General features: G+C 39.1%; 1 protein-coding gene across 1 annotated transcript in view; it reads right to left on the reverse strand.

Annotated features, from left to right (window-relative positions):
- The window catches only part of LOC128855092 (uncharacterized), a 105023-nt gene that overhangs the window by 5026 nt on the left and 82815 nt on the right, over window positions 1-17182 (reverse strand). The window contains exon 3 of the mRNA XM_054089705.1: window positions 642-3090. Coding sequence (XP_053945680.1) covers window positions 642-3090 — 2449 coding nt within the window. The remainder of the gene's footprint in view (window positions 1-641; window positions 3091-17182) is intronic.

The raw sequence follows: 17182 nt of genomic DNA on the forward strand, positions 1-17182 counted from the left end.
TCTAAGATAGATTGCAAATGAAGTATTTCCATTTAAAAAAAAAAAAAAAAATAAGAAACTTTGCCGAAGGAACCGAATTCTGATGTCCCCCAATTTGGGTCGAACTTTTAGTGTCTTTTGTGGGGAGGCAAAAAAATCGCCCATTGCTCTGTGAAAATCATATTCTAGAGATCAAAATAAGAAACTTTGCCGAAGGAACCATACCACTAAAACGAATTCTGATGTCCCCGTTATAAGTATTTGTGGTTACAAGGGCAGAACACAAGCAAAATAGAATATTTTATATATTTTATAATGAAAATAGTCCCCCACTAAAGCTCCGTCTCGTTTATGCGACTCTCAAGATCCAACAAGGGATACAGCATCTCACTAATAGATTGATTTCGCTGTTAAGCGTATTAATTGGCAACATGGGCTTCGAAACTCGATACAATTCCTCCTCTTCTCATCAATAACATCATCATCAAAATAATAGCAACCGCAATGACAAGAATATAAACAATATGCCCAAAACTATTCAACCATATTTATCTAATACACTCGTATATACCTACGTATTTACATAAATTGCTACTGCTACACACAAAACACAAGCAGCAGACCTCACTTTGTCGGCACCGAACGCTTCGTATTTTACTTACCTCTATTAGGCAATCCTTTGGCATTTTGATTAGAATGTTGGTCCGACAATGATGAATGTTGACGTTGCTGCTGTTGCTGTTGCAAGGCTGATTGAGACAATGACGCTGAGAAGGCGGACTCCAGGCATTGACGTTGTCTGGGCGACGAGTAGGTAACGGCCGCTGGGGGGCTGTGCGAGAAGTCGGGATCCAAGAGATGTTGCGATGATTGTAGCGGCGCATTCAATAAATCATACGGCAATTTATCTAAGTTGAAGAGTACACGACGTGGTTGTGATTGCGCTGCATGTGACTGGGATTGTGACTGCGATTGAGCAGGTTGGGCTGCTGTTGCAGAGTGTGACTGACTGGGCGAATGAGTATGCGAATGCGCATGTACCGAGCCATGCGAAGTATGCGCACTATGCGTACTATGCGCACCGTGACTGTGACTATGAACATGTGGATGTTGATGAAAACGTGTATTTGACTCGTGATGTGCAGTGTGTGGTTGTTGTTGCTGTTGGTTATGATTAGTGAAAACCGCCATTGTAGCCGGTGCGTGTTCATCGACAGCAAGTGGTGCAGCTGTAGAGGTTTGTGCCTCACCGAAAGCAATACGTGACACTATGGCGGGACGGCGTGAAGGCATATAACGCCCTGGCCGCACAGTTGTTGTCGATGTTGTGGTTGTTGTACTTATAGAGCTGGTGGTTGTAGTGGAAGTGGTTGCGGTGGGCACACCTGCACTTGGAGACCAATATGTCTTGGCTGGTTCGCCATATACTTTAGCCGGCTGTGAGTATACCTTTGCAGGTTCCGAGTAAAACTTGGACGGTTGCCCATACACTTTGGCCGGTTCCGAATACAACTTTTCTGGCTCACCATAGACTTTAGCCGGCTCGGAGTAAACCTTGGCCGGTTCAGAGTAGAACTTGGATGGTTCACTGTACATTTTTGATGGCACGGAATAGAATTTAGCCGGTTCTGAGTTGTGCGCCAACTGCATGGGCTTTAAACTTTCGCTAACATTGCGCTGCGCTTCGGCCAAAATACCCGAGTGCCGCCACGCATGCAAATCTGCGACATTCTGCGATAGCGAGCTGTATGATATCGATCGTGATTGTGGGCCATGACCTTCTTTCGTATTGTGATAGATCACCGTTTGGAATGGCAACAATTTTTCATCCACTTCGGCAGTGGCATCATCGATGGCTGCTGCTGCTGACGTGTCCAGCATAACGCTGTCGTCGGTCATGTCAGCGTCAGCACTCAAGTGACTACTGGCATGTGACTGTGCTGCGTTTGCACTGCTGTGATTTATGTGTGAGGACGTGCTGTTGTGATTACTATGGCCACTGCCACTGTGATACGCAGCTGGCGCGGTAACCGTAGCTGTGCGCGTCGATGCGGATTGCACCAGTGGGGCAGCCAGCACGTTTCGTATGTTCGTCGAAGCGCTATTCTCCGAGTCGTTCACATCTGGCAGGTTGCCAGCCATTTTTACTGCTCGTCCACTGACTGCATGTGGCATGTGCAGTGAACGCGGACTATTGACGCGTGTCGCATGCGAGGAGCCGCGTAGCTTTTGAGGCGACATTGTCAGCGGCTCGGCTTCCTCAATTGAGAATTCACTTTTGTGCGAGCGATTCACAAAGTCGTCCATTGTCGAAGTGGCAGACGCGATCATTGGCGCTGTTGGTGGCGTTGTAGTTAGTGTCAACTTCATGGCTGACATGCTACCAATGCTATGACTGTTGTCAGCGCTGTCATGCGGTGCTTGCTCTTGCTGCCGGCGCATTGTGTCACTTTGTTGCGAAAATTTATTGCTCGACTTTGACATAACTGCATCAGCTGTGTTGTAATGATTGTGCGTGCGACTTAAGCTGCCACGTTTACTGGAGGATGACACACTCACCGCAACCACCTTGACTTCATCGCCAGGACTGGCTTTATGATGCGCCGCAGTTTCTTTTAACGTTTGCTTGGTTCGTGTTTTCACATTTTCCTTCTGCAAATCAATATCACGTGCCACTGCATCCACAACGGCATCATTATCATCATACTCCTCTAAGAATACAATTTTACTGCCTGACGTCACCAATTTTACCACCTGTTTGCTGTCGTCCTCTGTCGTCTTTGCCGTTGTCGTCGCCGTCGCTGCATCATTCTGCACATTGCGACTCTTGTAATTTAGGTTACGCGCAACTGCACCTCTGCTACCTAAATCAGTTGACTGCGTGGTTGAATCGCCTGTCAACTCCGAGTGTTCAGCGCGCGTCACTCGCCTTTCTCCAGCAGCACTACCTCTGCTTGCGCGTTCATTTTCACTGTATTCACCGCTATGTAATTCGCGCTGCGATTCGTCACGTTCGAAAAATAACTTGAGAAACTCATTCCCGGCAATGAGATCGGCTGTTGGTGGTGCGCTGGCGGGCCGCGTGTCGATTGTCGGTGCTCGCGCCAACATCTGTGAATTGAAGTGAAGAAATTAAAAATTAATTGACGGTACTTTAGCGTTATGGTGTGTCATTTATTTTTTCAAGTTTTTCACTTGATCGTAATTCAACAGAAATAAATGCGATATGGCTGCGGAGGTGGAGGGTCAGTGCTTTAGGTTGCAGTCATACAGAGCTGGTCTTGTGAGAAAATCATTTAAACTTCATGTTTATGGTAATTAGATAGCCATAACACTTGTTGTAACGGTACTGAACACCCATTTTTCTCTAACTAAATGTAATTATATTTACATACACACATACATGTGAAATATTTTCAGATTGGAAGGTGGGTCGGTTAAAAGGCTATTTTCCGAAATAAATTATGGCCAATAAAAAAGTAGTATGTGTCGTTTATTAAACTTATTTATGAAAGCATGAGTAAATGTGAGCTCATTAATTAACTACAAAGTACAATTCTTGACAATTAAGTATAAAAAAGGTATTCAAATCTATAATAAATGGAGTGTGGGTAGAAAAAATAATCATTTTCATTTTTCTATTTTTTTTTTCGTTGGTTACAAAAATCCATATGATGGTTCGGTTTTAACTAATTCCAAACAAAAAAATTTTGTAATACCGATTTACAACAAAAATATCTTTCAAAGAATGCTCGTTTTTCAGTAAAAAAGTATTAATCTGCGGCCGCCTTAGCAACAGCAGGCAATGACAATCCTTCAGGCGCTTCTTTGCATTGCTAAATGGAAGAGAAGGATGTGGAAGAGCAACGCAACTAAGCGCCTAACAAATAAGGAATGATAGAATTCAAGATAGTGCCAGATCAGGCCGTGTCGTCAGCAAAGAAACAAAAGAAATTAAAATAAGTGGAAAACTAAGCGGAAAACTAAGCGAAAATAAGTGGGCAACAAAGGGAAAACTGCACTTGGAGGCTTAGTTACCGTTCGTGCTTTTATAATTTAACACGCAGCATTTCCTTTTTCTTATTTTATTTAAAATTTAAAATTAAAATATTCACTGATTGATACACAAAGAAGTAACTTGCCCACGAAAGCTTGTTTACTTTCTGTGACGGCACTCAAAACACCTGATTCTGACAAACCCTCTGCATTGAAAATTATTTATTCATTTATTTATTTATGTATTTATTTAGTTATTAATTAATTAATTAATTAATTATTTAGTTTATTTATTTATTTACTTATTTATTTACTTGAGGAAAGTAAGAAAACAGCAAAGGCAGAACTCAAGATCTCATTGAGAGGTTAAAGATTTAATAAATATAGATACGAGGGTAGATAAAGCACCAAGATGTGACCTGATAACGAATAACATTCTAAGTGAATTACCTTTATACGGCTACAAATTCATCACCAACGTTTTCAAGGCTATTTTAAGAAATGAGTATCTTCCTAAGTATTTGAAAGTAGCCCAAATCATTTTTTATTTATTTATTTATTCGTTATTTGTCTTTCAATGGATACATTCTTACAGACTATATTAAGCTAATTTACAATAGTTAGGTATAATAATTACTAATAAAAATACGCTTTAAGGTGGTTGACTAAGATGTCATACGGCCATATAAAGTAAGCACCAGAGGAATTGCAGAACAAATTTAACAATCCTAGAAATTGGAGCATTCACCACGTAATTGGTTCCCGAGAAGCCAATTTTAAAGGTTTCGTACTGTCGAAGTTTCGTATTGGGAATATTCAATTGAATTTTACTTATAAGGGAAGAACACTCTGGAACTATTGATTCTATTGATACGAGTATAAATGAGCACGATAGAATAGATCGCCTGCTATTATCATCATACCAAAGCCAGGTAAACCTTCAGATATGCTTTCCTCCTATCGGCCAATAAGTCTACTACCCGCGTTATCAAAAGCTTTTGAAAAACTATTCTTCAAAAGGCTTTAACCAATTATTGCGCAGAGAAAACTAATCCCACACACCAGTTTGGATTTCTTCAACACTATTGGACCATTGCGCAGGGCAATTCGGTCTATAACTTTGCTAGAGAAGAGCTAGAAAACTGGCATATAGGCCTATTCTATAAGCTCAAAATAAATCTGCGTCACAGCGATTACAAGCGGTTTTTGTTTTTTACTAACTAGAACAGCACTCAGACACAATTTAATCCATTGTACTGCACTCGGAATCCCTTTTTAATTTTCTTTAAATCTACTTGACCTCCGAAGAAATTGGAGTAGATCTTGAGGTCCCAAGGAGCGAAGGTGGTCGCTTCTTAACACATCAGTGCCAAAGACCGCAAGCCTGATTCGAGCGGAGGCGGGGCAAACGCACAGAAAGTGGTTCGCCATCTCATCCCCCTCTCTACATGCTGGAAAGAGTGCACTGTCTAAGATGCCCACATTTTCCATGTGATTTGTCCATAGAAAGTGGTCCGTCATCAGTTCAACCAGCCTCCTAGTGACAGGAGGAACTACGACAGTCGGTCGGACATGACAGGTGACATCAGTTTTGTCCATCTGCATCCTCTCTCAGACTACCATGCTCGCTTGTGGGTTAGAGTAACCCGTTTGCTAAACGTGACTTTGATGGCTGCAGAAGGGAGTGGCAGAACGGGCTCCGAGCCAAAAAAAGTTGGCCTCAGAGCCCATTCTGGTTAAAGAGTCAGAGATCTCATTACCCACGATACCCACGTGCCCCGGGACCCATGTTAGCATCAAGCTATTATGTCTCCCAACATACCTAGTTCAGCCTGGATTTACAGGACCGCGACTACCCTTGAAGTGGTAGAGGGCTGTCTAAGGCCATGAGCGCAGCTTGCCTGTCGCTGCAGACACATATAGACCTGCCTTTCCATCTGTTTTCCTCAACAATGTTCCTCGCTTCTTGAACAACACACACCTCCGCTTCAAACATAGATGCATGCATTCCACGTAGACTCCAGAGCCGGGGTCGTGCTCGGTCCTGGTGCCATTCGTGAAAATGCGATAACACTTTTTGCCGGGCTCATTTTCTGAGTTTGACGTAGTTGAGCCTCTGGAAGCACCACATTGTATGTCTTGTCAAGCACGACTCTGGATGGCATGGAGTCAAGGAGCATGGCAAGGATCTTTTGATCGAAATCCATGCCTACTCTGTTGTCCAATGCCCATTGTGTTTTACCCTGCAGATGGCCTTCAAGGCCTTTCCTTGAATGAAAACATCAAGTGATGGTAGACTAATCAGAGCATCTGATGCAGGGCCTGAAGTAGTCTGAAAAGCTCCAACGCAATAGATGGCCACTATTACAAGTTTCCTACCTAGAGAGTAGACACTTTCTTGTAAAATTTAAGAACGAAATTCTTCACGAAATTGAAGCAGGTGGGCCTCAAGGTAGGGTTTTGGGATTGGTCCTATGCACTTTATTTACAGCCGATCTATGATTGACAAAAAGCATTCACACATAAGTGGCCAATCAAACCAAATCAATACAGATTACTTTCACACTCCGCAAAGACTCATATCCTCCAGTAACCTAAAAGCACTGCCACAAACTGTTTATGCAAAATATCTGGGTATTTAACTCGATAGAAGCTAATATGGCTTCCACAAATATTTTTGAAGCATAAGCAGCTGGGATTAAAACTTCACTCCCTTTATGGCTACTCAATGAAAAAGAATTATAATTAAGTAAAGTTCACAGCGGAGATATATGAAGAAAGCTTTGCAGTAAAGCTGAACAATGAGAATGTGGCCTCTATGAGAATGTGGCCTCGAAATAAGCGCAGCATACTCCAGTTCAGAGTGAACAAAAGATGAAAATTGCAGTTTTACGGGTTGAGTCAAAAACTGCATAAGATTTGGAAATAATAAAATCAATGTGTGAATTAAAAGAAAAGTGAGTATAAAAAATAACAACAAGTGGCAACCGTGGCCGAATGGATTCATGCGTGACTAAAATTTGGAATTTGGAGAACGTAGGTTGGAATCTCCGTGATAAGCCACAGTGAAGAAAATTTGTTTTCTAATAGCGGCAACCGGCAGGCAATAGCAAACCTCCGAGTGTATTTCTGCCATGAAAAATCCCCTCATAAAAACCATTTAACGTTCTGAGTCGACGTAAAATAGTAGGCGCCTCCATTTATGAACAACATCAAGACGCACGTCATAAATAGGAGTAAGAGCTCAGCCAAACACCTATGAGAAGTGGACGCACCAATCATTTACTTTGGGGGCGTCCATAAATTACGTGAGATGTTTAAGGGGGGGAGGGGGTCGAGTCAAATCTCATCTAATCTTACGTTGGAGAGAGGGGGGGTCTCGGCAAATATCACGCAATTTTTTTTCTGATTGAAACAAAAAAATTGTACATGCTTAAGATTTAATCTCAAGCGTAATCGTAGTATGATTAAGATCATTCACTAATTCGTTCGAAAGAAAATAATTTCATTCATACCTCGACGTTATACATTACTACTGTCAAACCACCATATTTGTTTTATACCAAATAGCTCAATTTAATCTGAATTTGCGGTACAGTGTAGCCCGTCGGTTGTTTTCGCGCCACTATGAGCCGAACGCCGTATCACTCAGGTTGACGTTTGATAATTCCGGACTTTAAAGAACATGACGGAAAGTCATTTGCTCCATTTCTAATACGCCTACCGATTCAACCATTGAATGCCTTTATCAGCACGCCTTATGATCTCTATTGCCCAAGTATACGTGATGATTTAGAGAAAATATGCTGCAGTACATGCGGTATTTACTTCGCATCTATCACAAGAGCTGCAGAGCACAGGAGAGCAGCTCACATTGCACCAGTTAAGCAAGCGCGTATGTTCCGCAAAGTGCGACCCTCACGGATTGTCACAAGACGAGCTAATGAGTTACTGTGCGCAAGCGTCAACGGCTTAGAGTGGCTAGATTGGAACGAAGTTGAAGGAGCACATGATTTTACTGAAAATCATATGGACATGTTGGTCCCAATAGTCTCTCTAGAAACCGCGCATGATTCTCCATGGACTGAAATAGAGTAGATATTCTTTTTTTAATCGCAGTAGTTACGATTTAAGTCTTCTATTGTTAAATTTTTATAACACTTATAACTCTCAGCAATATTGATTACTAGTCTTAACTAGTCGTAAATAAAAGCACGAAGCAAATTTTTTTTCTTTTTACAATAACAATCCAACGCGTTTACATAAGAAACCCACATTTTGAAAAATCTCACGTGAGATTGGGGGATGGGGAGGGGGTTGAATAAAATCTCACGACATCTCACCAGGGGGGGAGGGAGCGTCAGAAAATTGAAAAAAACACCTCACGTAATTTATGGACGCCCCCTTTATTTTAGGTGCACAAATGGTTTAAAACTGTTTTACGGTCCATCTTTGGCTCTTGGGCGATGCTACGACTACTAACATGCCTGCCAACTTCGATTGTCTCTGTGATTGTAACGGCATTATCGACATTTTCTTTAACACCAAAAATGCCTGAATGGAATCGACGAAACCAAAATTGTGCGTAATTAGCTGTTACAGTATCGGCACCATAAACACCATTCACAATTCACTCATTCAGCGGCCTGGCTTGCATTTTCGCCTTTATCAAAGAAAAACTGTAAAATGTACCGAATTTCTCTTTTTTGACTCCATTGTTAACACCCTGTAACTCACACTGGATGGAACAAACAGCAAAATATTTTTTTTTGTGTGAAATGTCACCTTAACAACGAGCATAAACTTTAAATTGTTTGATTGATACTTTACGAGATATCGATCATTAAAGCCATATACCGAAAAGGAATGTATTTATTTTTCAATACGTATACAGGTGGTTGGCTGATATGTTTTGATATCGACAACTATCAGAACACAATACCTAGAGAAATACAATTTTATACGGACTACAAATTTAAATTTAATATTTGATCTTTCATTTAAATAAGTTTTATTTTTATCTGCCATTTGCAAGCCTCTTGAAGTTGACTTGCCGGTGTATTTTTACCATGAAAAGAACCGGATTTCGTGCAGTGATACAACTTTTTACCTAATAGGTCTATTTATAAGTTCGTGCGGTTTTACAACAGATGGCGTAACTTGATTATTATTCCATCGATCCACATTTCCAAACATTCATTGGAGAGCTACTGTCGTAAGGCACAAACGTCAGTATAAGTTTTTTATTTGAAGCGTAAACAACAATATTTTTACCACACTTGAAAATGTCGAATTTCGTGCCAAATAATGTGTTTTTGCGGGGAATTCTTCTTCATTATTTTAATATGAAGAAAAAAGCAGCCGAAAGTCATCGTATCTTGGTGGAAGTTTATGGTGAGCATGCTCTATCTGAGCGAACGTGCCAGAAGTGGTTTGCACGCTTTAAAAGTGGTGATTTTGGCTTGGAAGACGAAGAACGCGAGGGTGCGCCGCCAAAGTTCATGGATACCGAATTGGAGGAATTGCTCGATCAAGATCCGGCTCAAACGCAAGAAGAGGTTGCAAAAACTTTGGGAGTTGATCAATCAACCATTTCCAAACGTTTAAAAGCCATGGGAATGATCCGAAAGGTAGGCCATTGGGTGCCGTATGAATTGAAGCCAAGAGACGTTGAACGCCGTTTTATGGCATGCGAACAACTGCTTCAACGGCACAAAAGAAAGGGTTTTTTGCATCGAATTGTGACTGGCGATGAAAAGTGGGTCCATTACGACAATCCAAAACGTCGGGCAACGTATGGATACCCTGGCCATGCTTCAACATCGACGTCGGCGCAGAATATTCATGGCCTGAAGGTTATGCTGTGTATCTGGTGGGACCAGCTGGGTGTTGTGTATTATGAGCTACTGAAACCGAATGAAACGATTACGGGGGATGTCTACCGACGACAATTGATGCGTTTGAGCCGAGCACTGCGAGAAAAACGGCCGCAATACGCCGATAGACACGACAAAGTTATTTTGCAACATGACAATGCTCGGCCACATGTTGCACAAGTGGTCAAAACATACTTAGAAACGCTCAAATGGGATGTCCTACCCCACCCGCCGTATAGTCCAGACCTTGCGCCATCCGATTACTATCTCTTCCGATCGATGCAACATGGCCTGGCTGACCAGCACTTCCGTAATTACGATGAAGTCAAAAAATGGATCGATTCGTGGATTGCGGCAAAACCGACCGAATTTTTCACAAAGGGAATCCGTGAATTGCCAGAAAGATGGGAAAAAGTAGTAGTAAGCGATGGACAATATTTTGAATATTAAATTTGTAACCATTTTACGTCAATAAAGTTTCAAATTTCGAAAAAAAACCGCACGAACTTATTCATAGTCCTATTATTTTAGAAGGTTTTCACTTCCAACTGTGCATCATCTCGAACAGCAATGAATTTTGCACCATAAGCTGCGCAGAAAATTAAATTGAACTCCAAGAAGCCTGGTATTAGCCATACTGTTATCGTTAAGATTTAATGACTGGATGTTTTACTCAAATCTCTCCCCTCACAAATACTCTCACAGTACGGGCAGGGAGGTGTTGCTCAATCCCCTTCTCATACATGAAATGTATAAGGAATGCAGATGCGGTTACTATAAGTAGTTTGCCTACTGAATTCAGACATTTTATAGTGGTTCAATGATACATAAGTAGACCCTTAATCTTTCTGATTTGAGCAATTTGAGTAACTCTGCAGAACTTCTCATTTTCGGAGTGGACGTAATTTTCAAAACTAACTTTGATACTTTCTTAACAATCGAAACGCTCTGCAGAACGTGCTCACCACAGCTAATGAAACAAGGAGTTACTTAAGAGAAACATGTCTTTCGAATAAGGTATTTTGGATTAAGTACATAGTCCTTTTTGAGCTGGTAAAGCAACATAAGGTTTAATTTCATCATTGTGAAAAATAATGGGTTTTCCAGTAAAAGCGCTTCAACTTTTAAACTTTTTTGAATAATACACAAACGGTTTTACTTTTTTAACTAATTTTTTTTTATTATCGAATTTGAACATATACATTTAAGTATGAAATTCGATTTCTTTTGCATGACCACCGCGTGCTCGTTTTACGAAGTCCAATCGTTGAACCCAATTTTCGGCCACTCTTTTGCATAAATCGGCCGAAATTCCAGCAATTTCGCGTTCAATATTGGCTCTGAGCTCACAAATCGTCGCCGGCTTGTTACTGTAGACCAATGACTTCACATAACCCCAAAACGGGACGGCTTGTTAAATGGACCGTAAAATGGCCGTAATGCTCTTAAAGTAGCAGCCACAGAACGATTATTTTCATAAAAAATTTGCACGATTTGCAATCGTTGCTCAAGTGTGTAGCGTTCCATGATGAAATGTATACTAATGAAGTTTACAAATGACAAGCGAAAAATAAAAAATATTGCGTCGTTCGCCCTCCCTATCGGAAAAAAGTTGAAGCACACCTATTGAACCATCCTATAAAATCATCAAATTTATTTACCCGTTCCGGTTATTCTTCTTCAATTGGTTGCTTTAATTTTCCTAAATTTTTTACGTAGATATTTCCATGGAAATTTTGCCTTTCATATGGGATCTGCTTCATTGAGCTGTACCTAAGATTTTGCCTTCGCTTGATATTTTTATAGAATATACACTTTTCATTGCCACATTTGAGTTACTTTCATACCGCAATTTTTGACTTCTTAATACAAACCCATCTCTTTTCAAGCAATGGGAGGAAAAATAGTTTTTTTCTGCATTTTAAACAAAATTTGTTTTTTAATAACTTTTTTACCTTCTAATATATCCGTATAGCAAGGACATTAATTTTTTAGTTAGCTCCCATTAGAGATCATGCCAATGGCTATTCTTAAATTAAATTCGTTACTCAACGCCTTCGTTAGCTGCTAAACTAATTGACTGCAATTGTCCCGGATATTGATGAATTGGTATACAAATAATATTTTTAATACAATATTTATCAACTTCTACTGGTGTAGTGAGGCAAAGGTGTGGCTACTTTGACATTAACCTTGGGCTTAGAATAAAACTAACGCCAAGAATTCTTGTGAATTGAGGGAATTTTAAATTTTACTTCGTTTATAATTTTTATGAGATTGGCACAAAAAGTTGTACAGTAGAAGCCCGATAAGTGCAATTGGAAAATTTCAGCAATGATTGCACTTAGCGAAAAATTGCACTTTTGCGATCGAGGAATACTTAGGGAAAATATTTTAACTCTATTCAATGCAATTAATGAGCTCAAAAGGTCGATATTCAAGAAAAATGAACACATATTTATTAAAATTAATACAAAGAGATCAATGCGGAAGGACATATGAGTGTGTGCTCCAAAATTCAATTATTTTTTTTGGAAAAACTTTGTTATTTTCGATCGCGTTTTCTCGTAACACTTTTCATTTTGATCGGATATCACGCAAAAAAGCGATCTGATTGAATGACAGTACATCGTTCTGTTCACCCCATTTCAAAATTGTATTGACACAGCCAAAAATCGATTCATGCTGGACTTTTTCGGTTGTTTCTTCTTGAGTAGTATCTTCGGGTTCATTGGCTTCACTATCACCTTCATCTATTCTTAATTCCAAAACCCAATTGCGGATTTCATCTGTGTCTGCTTCACCCACATAGTTTTCGACCATCTCATTTAACCGTTGTAATCCTCCAACAAGAAGGGGGTAGTCAATTTCGGTATCCAATGGCATATCGTCTAGATTCAATAATCGCGTCAACTGTTGGGCTTGTACCCAATACGCTTTTCCAGCATTTAGCGATCGTTTCAGGGAGCAATTTCCCCCATGCTTGGCTCAACATGATCACGGGGCTTTTCAAATCAATTTTCTTCAATAGTTCATGTAATGAAGAATCTTTTTCACTAATTATGGTTTCCATTAGCAATGTTTTGTATTGAATTTTAGTCAAGTTAATAACACCTTGATCCATTGGCTGTAAAATCGCTGTGCAATTGGCCGAAAAATACATCACTTCGATCTCACCACAAACTAATTCTTCTTCGGGCGGATGAGATGGGGCTTGATCCAGCAAGAGTAATGCTTTGGGTGGAACATCATTTTCTTTGGCGAATTTTTTCACTTCTTCGGCAAAATTATCAAAGAACCACTTTTTGAAAATATCCCGCGTCATCCAAGCAGTCTTGTTGCTAGCATAATTCACCGGTAGACGAAAATTTTTAAAACATCACCATTTGCACACAAAAGAACACTGATACGATCTTTTGAAACTTTGTTGCCTGGAGCACTCTTTTCATCTTTCGAAACGTAGGTTTTATTTGGCAAAAGTTTCCAAAAGAGCCCCGTTTCATCAGCATTATATAATATATTTGTGATGTTACATATCCTTTTTCAGCGATTTTCGCCGTCAATTTTTCCTTAAATGGCTCAATGGCTTCTGGATCACAAGATAATGATTTACCAGTCACAGTCAAATAGCGAAGTCCGAAGCGTTTCTTGAATCGCGAAAACCATCCATCACTTGCATTGAATTGTTCTCCATCCTTTTTTATTTCATCAAAAAATATTTTTAATGCTTTGCTTTTCAATATCAAGCTAGAAACAGGAGCATTTCGTCGCCGCTGATTCATGAAAAACTGGTACAAACGCTTCTCGAGCTCTGGATGATTGCCAAACCGCAAAGTTTTCCGTTTATTTCCAAGTGAAAATGAATTGTATGCATTTTCTTTTAATGAACGGGATTGTTTTTTTATTCGGCAAATCGTTGCGCAATCAACTTTGTATTCGAATGCAAGATCTCGTTGTTTAACGCCTTTTTCAATTTTTTGGAGAATCTCATCTCTTTCTTTCAATGTAAGAAAATGTAGATTCTTTTTCACTTTTCCCATGATTTTATTTGATGAAAGCAAAAAAAAAATGATTCAAACTCCGAACGATTGTTTTACTCTCAAGAACCAGCTTGAAACTAACGCGTGTTGAATGTCACAAACGATTCGATGCCATATTTTATGATATCAGCGCTACAATTTTACAGTTATTTGTAAAAATCAAAAATCACAAAGCGTGAGAACAGTGTTTTTGGTCGCAATAATTCCGAGAACCATAACTGTGCATAGCTATAAAGCTGTGTCTTCGCGCGTGATGAACGCAAATACATTGCCGTATTAAGTAAAAAATTTCTTCGAACAAGAATTCTTTTGCGCCCGAAAATTGCAATTTTGTATTGCTCTTTTCGAGTTTTCTATGGACTCAAAATCGAATTGTACTTTCCGCGAAATTGCAGTTATCGGTATTGCACTTATCGGGCTTCTACTGTACATGAATTTGTTTCTGAAGCAAAACTTTTTTGAAGATTTTTTAACTTACTTAAGTAATTTTTTCGCACTGAGTGCTTTGAATGCATTTGAATAATTTCTGATTTAAAAATAGTATAATAGTTTATAATAGTTTTGAAATAAAAATATTGTAATTAAAAGAATAAAAAGTTAGTTAGCATTTATTTTTATAAAATATTTTTATTTAATCAAAATTGTAATTGTTTAAAAACATCCACGAAGTATGAACAAATATTTTATATTTATATTTACTTAATTATTAACTTATATACTAATATTTATATGAAATATTTTATGAAAATTTAATATTTTTGTGCACCTCGAATTTAGTAACTCCAATTTCATCGATTCTAACCAATTTACACTAGGTGAGGTTATATTGGGTTATCCAACTCGTATTAACATGAAGCGAAATATTTTCCAATACATTACATATTCTACAAAAATTCGTTCTCCGTTTCCGTCATATTCATTGACACTGAATCAATTTGTATTGCACAGAAATAACATACGAATATATAATACATTTTTTTGCTAAGAAACTCGCTTCTCTCAATCAACTTCGCCTAGCCTTGAGTAATTGACGTTGAACACAGTTTATTAATGCAGTCATTTTTCCAGCTAATTTGACTATACTACACATACGCTCGCATGCATGCATACACATACACATACATACATATTAACTTAGGTTCAGTTACACCCAAGTGCTTAGGTGCTTAGTATGTTATTAACTCAACATGATTGTTGACAAACGGTTCAGGTTACCAAATTACACTTGCGCAAGAACAAAAGACTTAAGCAACGAACTTGGCAAACTGTGAATAGATAATGTCTTTGACAGGTCATTTAAAGTACAATTAAAAAAAAAATTATAAATTTTACAAAATTTGCGAATAATTTTTAATTGCAACACTTGTATTGGCATAGGAAATTGAAATAAAACCAATGTGGCCTTAGATGCTTGGCAGTGTGCAATGCAACCTTTATGCTAGTGTAATACATACATAATCATACATTACATAAACAATATTTAGCAATTTGCATGTTGAAAACTCAAAGTAGTGCAGTAACATAATAAACCTTCCCATATATGCGCGCATTGGTGTGTGAGACCAAAGAATTTATAAGAATTTGTCTAATTGTCTCGCCAATAGCAGTAATAAAGCGCTATCATTATTAAATATTGGATATGGGAATAAGTCTCCATCCTTTCTTAGCCAAAGTTAAGAATTATTTAAACAATTAAATAGTACATGATATTATGTGAAGTATTTGCATTGGAAGCTACAACTTTACTCAATCTTTCCGGCAGTATACGGATTCCTCTGAAGAAAAATTCGAGTTCTTTTGACTTGATCCATTCATTGAGCCAGTTTGCGATGCTCTCGCAAAAAGTGAACCGCTCTCCAATAAAGGCTGACTCCGAATAGATGGTAATCCGAAGGTACGGCGGGTGGGGAAGATTTACCAATTCAATTCTTCTAAGTATTTCTGGACCGATTTAGCAAAGTGTGGCCTGGCGTTGTCAAGCAGCAAAATCAGTTTGTCACGTCTACTGTCCCATTCTGGCCGCTTTTCACTGAGAGACCGATCCAAACGCATTAGCTGCAGTCGGTAACGATCGCCAATGAAGGTTTCGGATGGTTTATAGGGTTCATAATAGATGACACCCTTCTGATCCCACCAGATGCACAACATAACATTTGAAGTATGCATTTGTTTTTAGCTGTCGATGGACCTGGTTCACCTATCAGGCTCCAAGATTTTCGACGCTTAGGGTTTTCATAATAGATCCATTTTTCATCGCCAGTGACGATGCGATGCAGAAAATCTTTTCTTTCTGCCGTTCAAGAAGCATCTCACACATCACCACACGTCTCTCCATATCCCTCTCCTTTAATTGATGTGGCATCCAGTTACCTACGTTCTGGACCTTTCAAATCGCGTGCAAACGCTTACCGACGGTTGATCTATCAACATCCAACTCTTTAAACATATCATTCAACAAGGGTTCGACATGCGTCTTCCTCCAATAATTTTTGTAGTTGAGTATCTTCGAATTTTTTTAGTGCCCCTTCGGGGTCTTTATCACTCACTTCGAAATTGCCGCTTTGAAAGCATCAAAACCATTGTTGTATTTGATGGAGTGTGATTACTGTAAATATTGATCAATATACGACACGTTTCAGCTACACTTTTCCTTAAAAGGTAATAATGAAGGTTGACTTTCCGCAAATGCTGATTTTTCGGGACGAAAGTTGACATTTTTGACGCCAGATAAATAAGGATCTTTACGTTTCAAACGAATGTCAACTACTGCGAACGAGACTCCACATACACACCTTCAAATCACCAGTATTTTACCATAGCGAAAACAAAAATAGTATCACCCCTTACTATACCCCATACAAGAAATTTAGTCTATACAATTTTGGTGTATATGCCTTAAATTGCTCCTTTCTAATATTAATAAATACAAATTTAATAATCGTCCCATGCACGCTACACGGTATACCTAATTTAAATGCTGATCAGGTTAGAGGTCCTTTTTCAATAGGATTTCTTGACAGATCACGCGTGACTACTGTCAAACTAAATATATACTCTTTTTCTGTACCCATTGACATTTCATCATGGAAAGACCTACGGCTCAACAACATTTACAAAGCTCTGCGAAAAGTGTTCATCGCGCGCTCAGTTCAACTTATACCGAACGCACTATTCGGCAAACCATCCGCAAAATTTAGAATAATTTGAAATTATTGGATGACACTCGACTAATTAAACCACATACAGCCCGAAGTGAAGAGAATATTGCGACTGTAAATAAGAGTTTTCCCT

Source organism: Anastrepha ludens, chromosome 2 (genome assembly GCF_028408465.1).
Source record: "Anastrepha ludens isolate Willacy chromosome 2, idAnaLude1.1, whole genome shotgun sequence".
NCBI classification, from domain to species: Eukaryota; Metazoa; Arthropoda; class Insecta; order Diptera; family Tephritidae; genus Anastrepha; species Anastrepha ludens.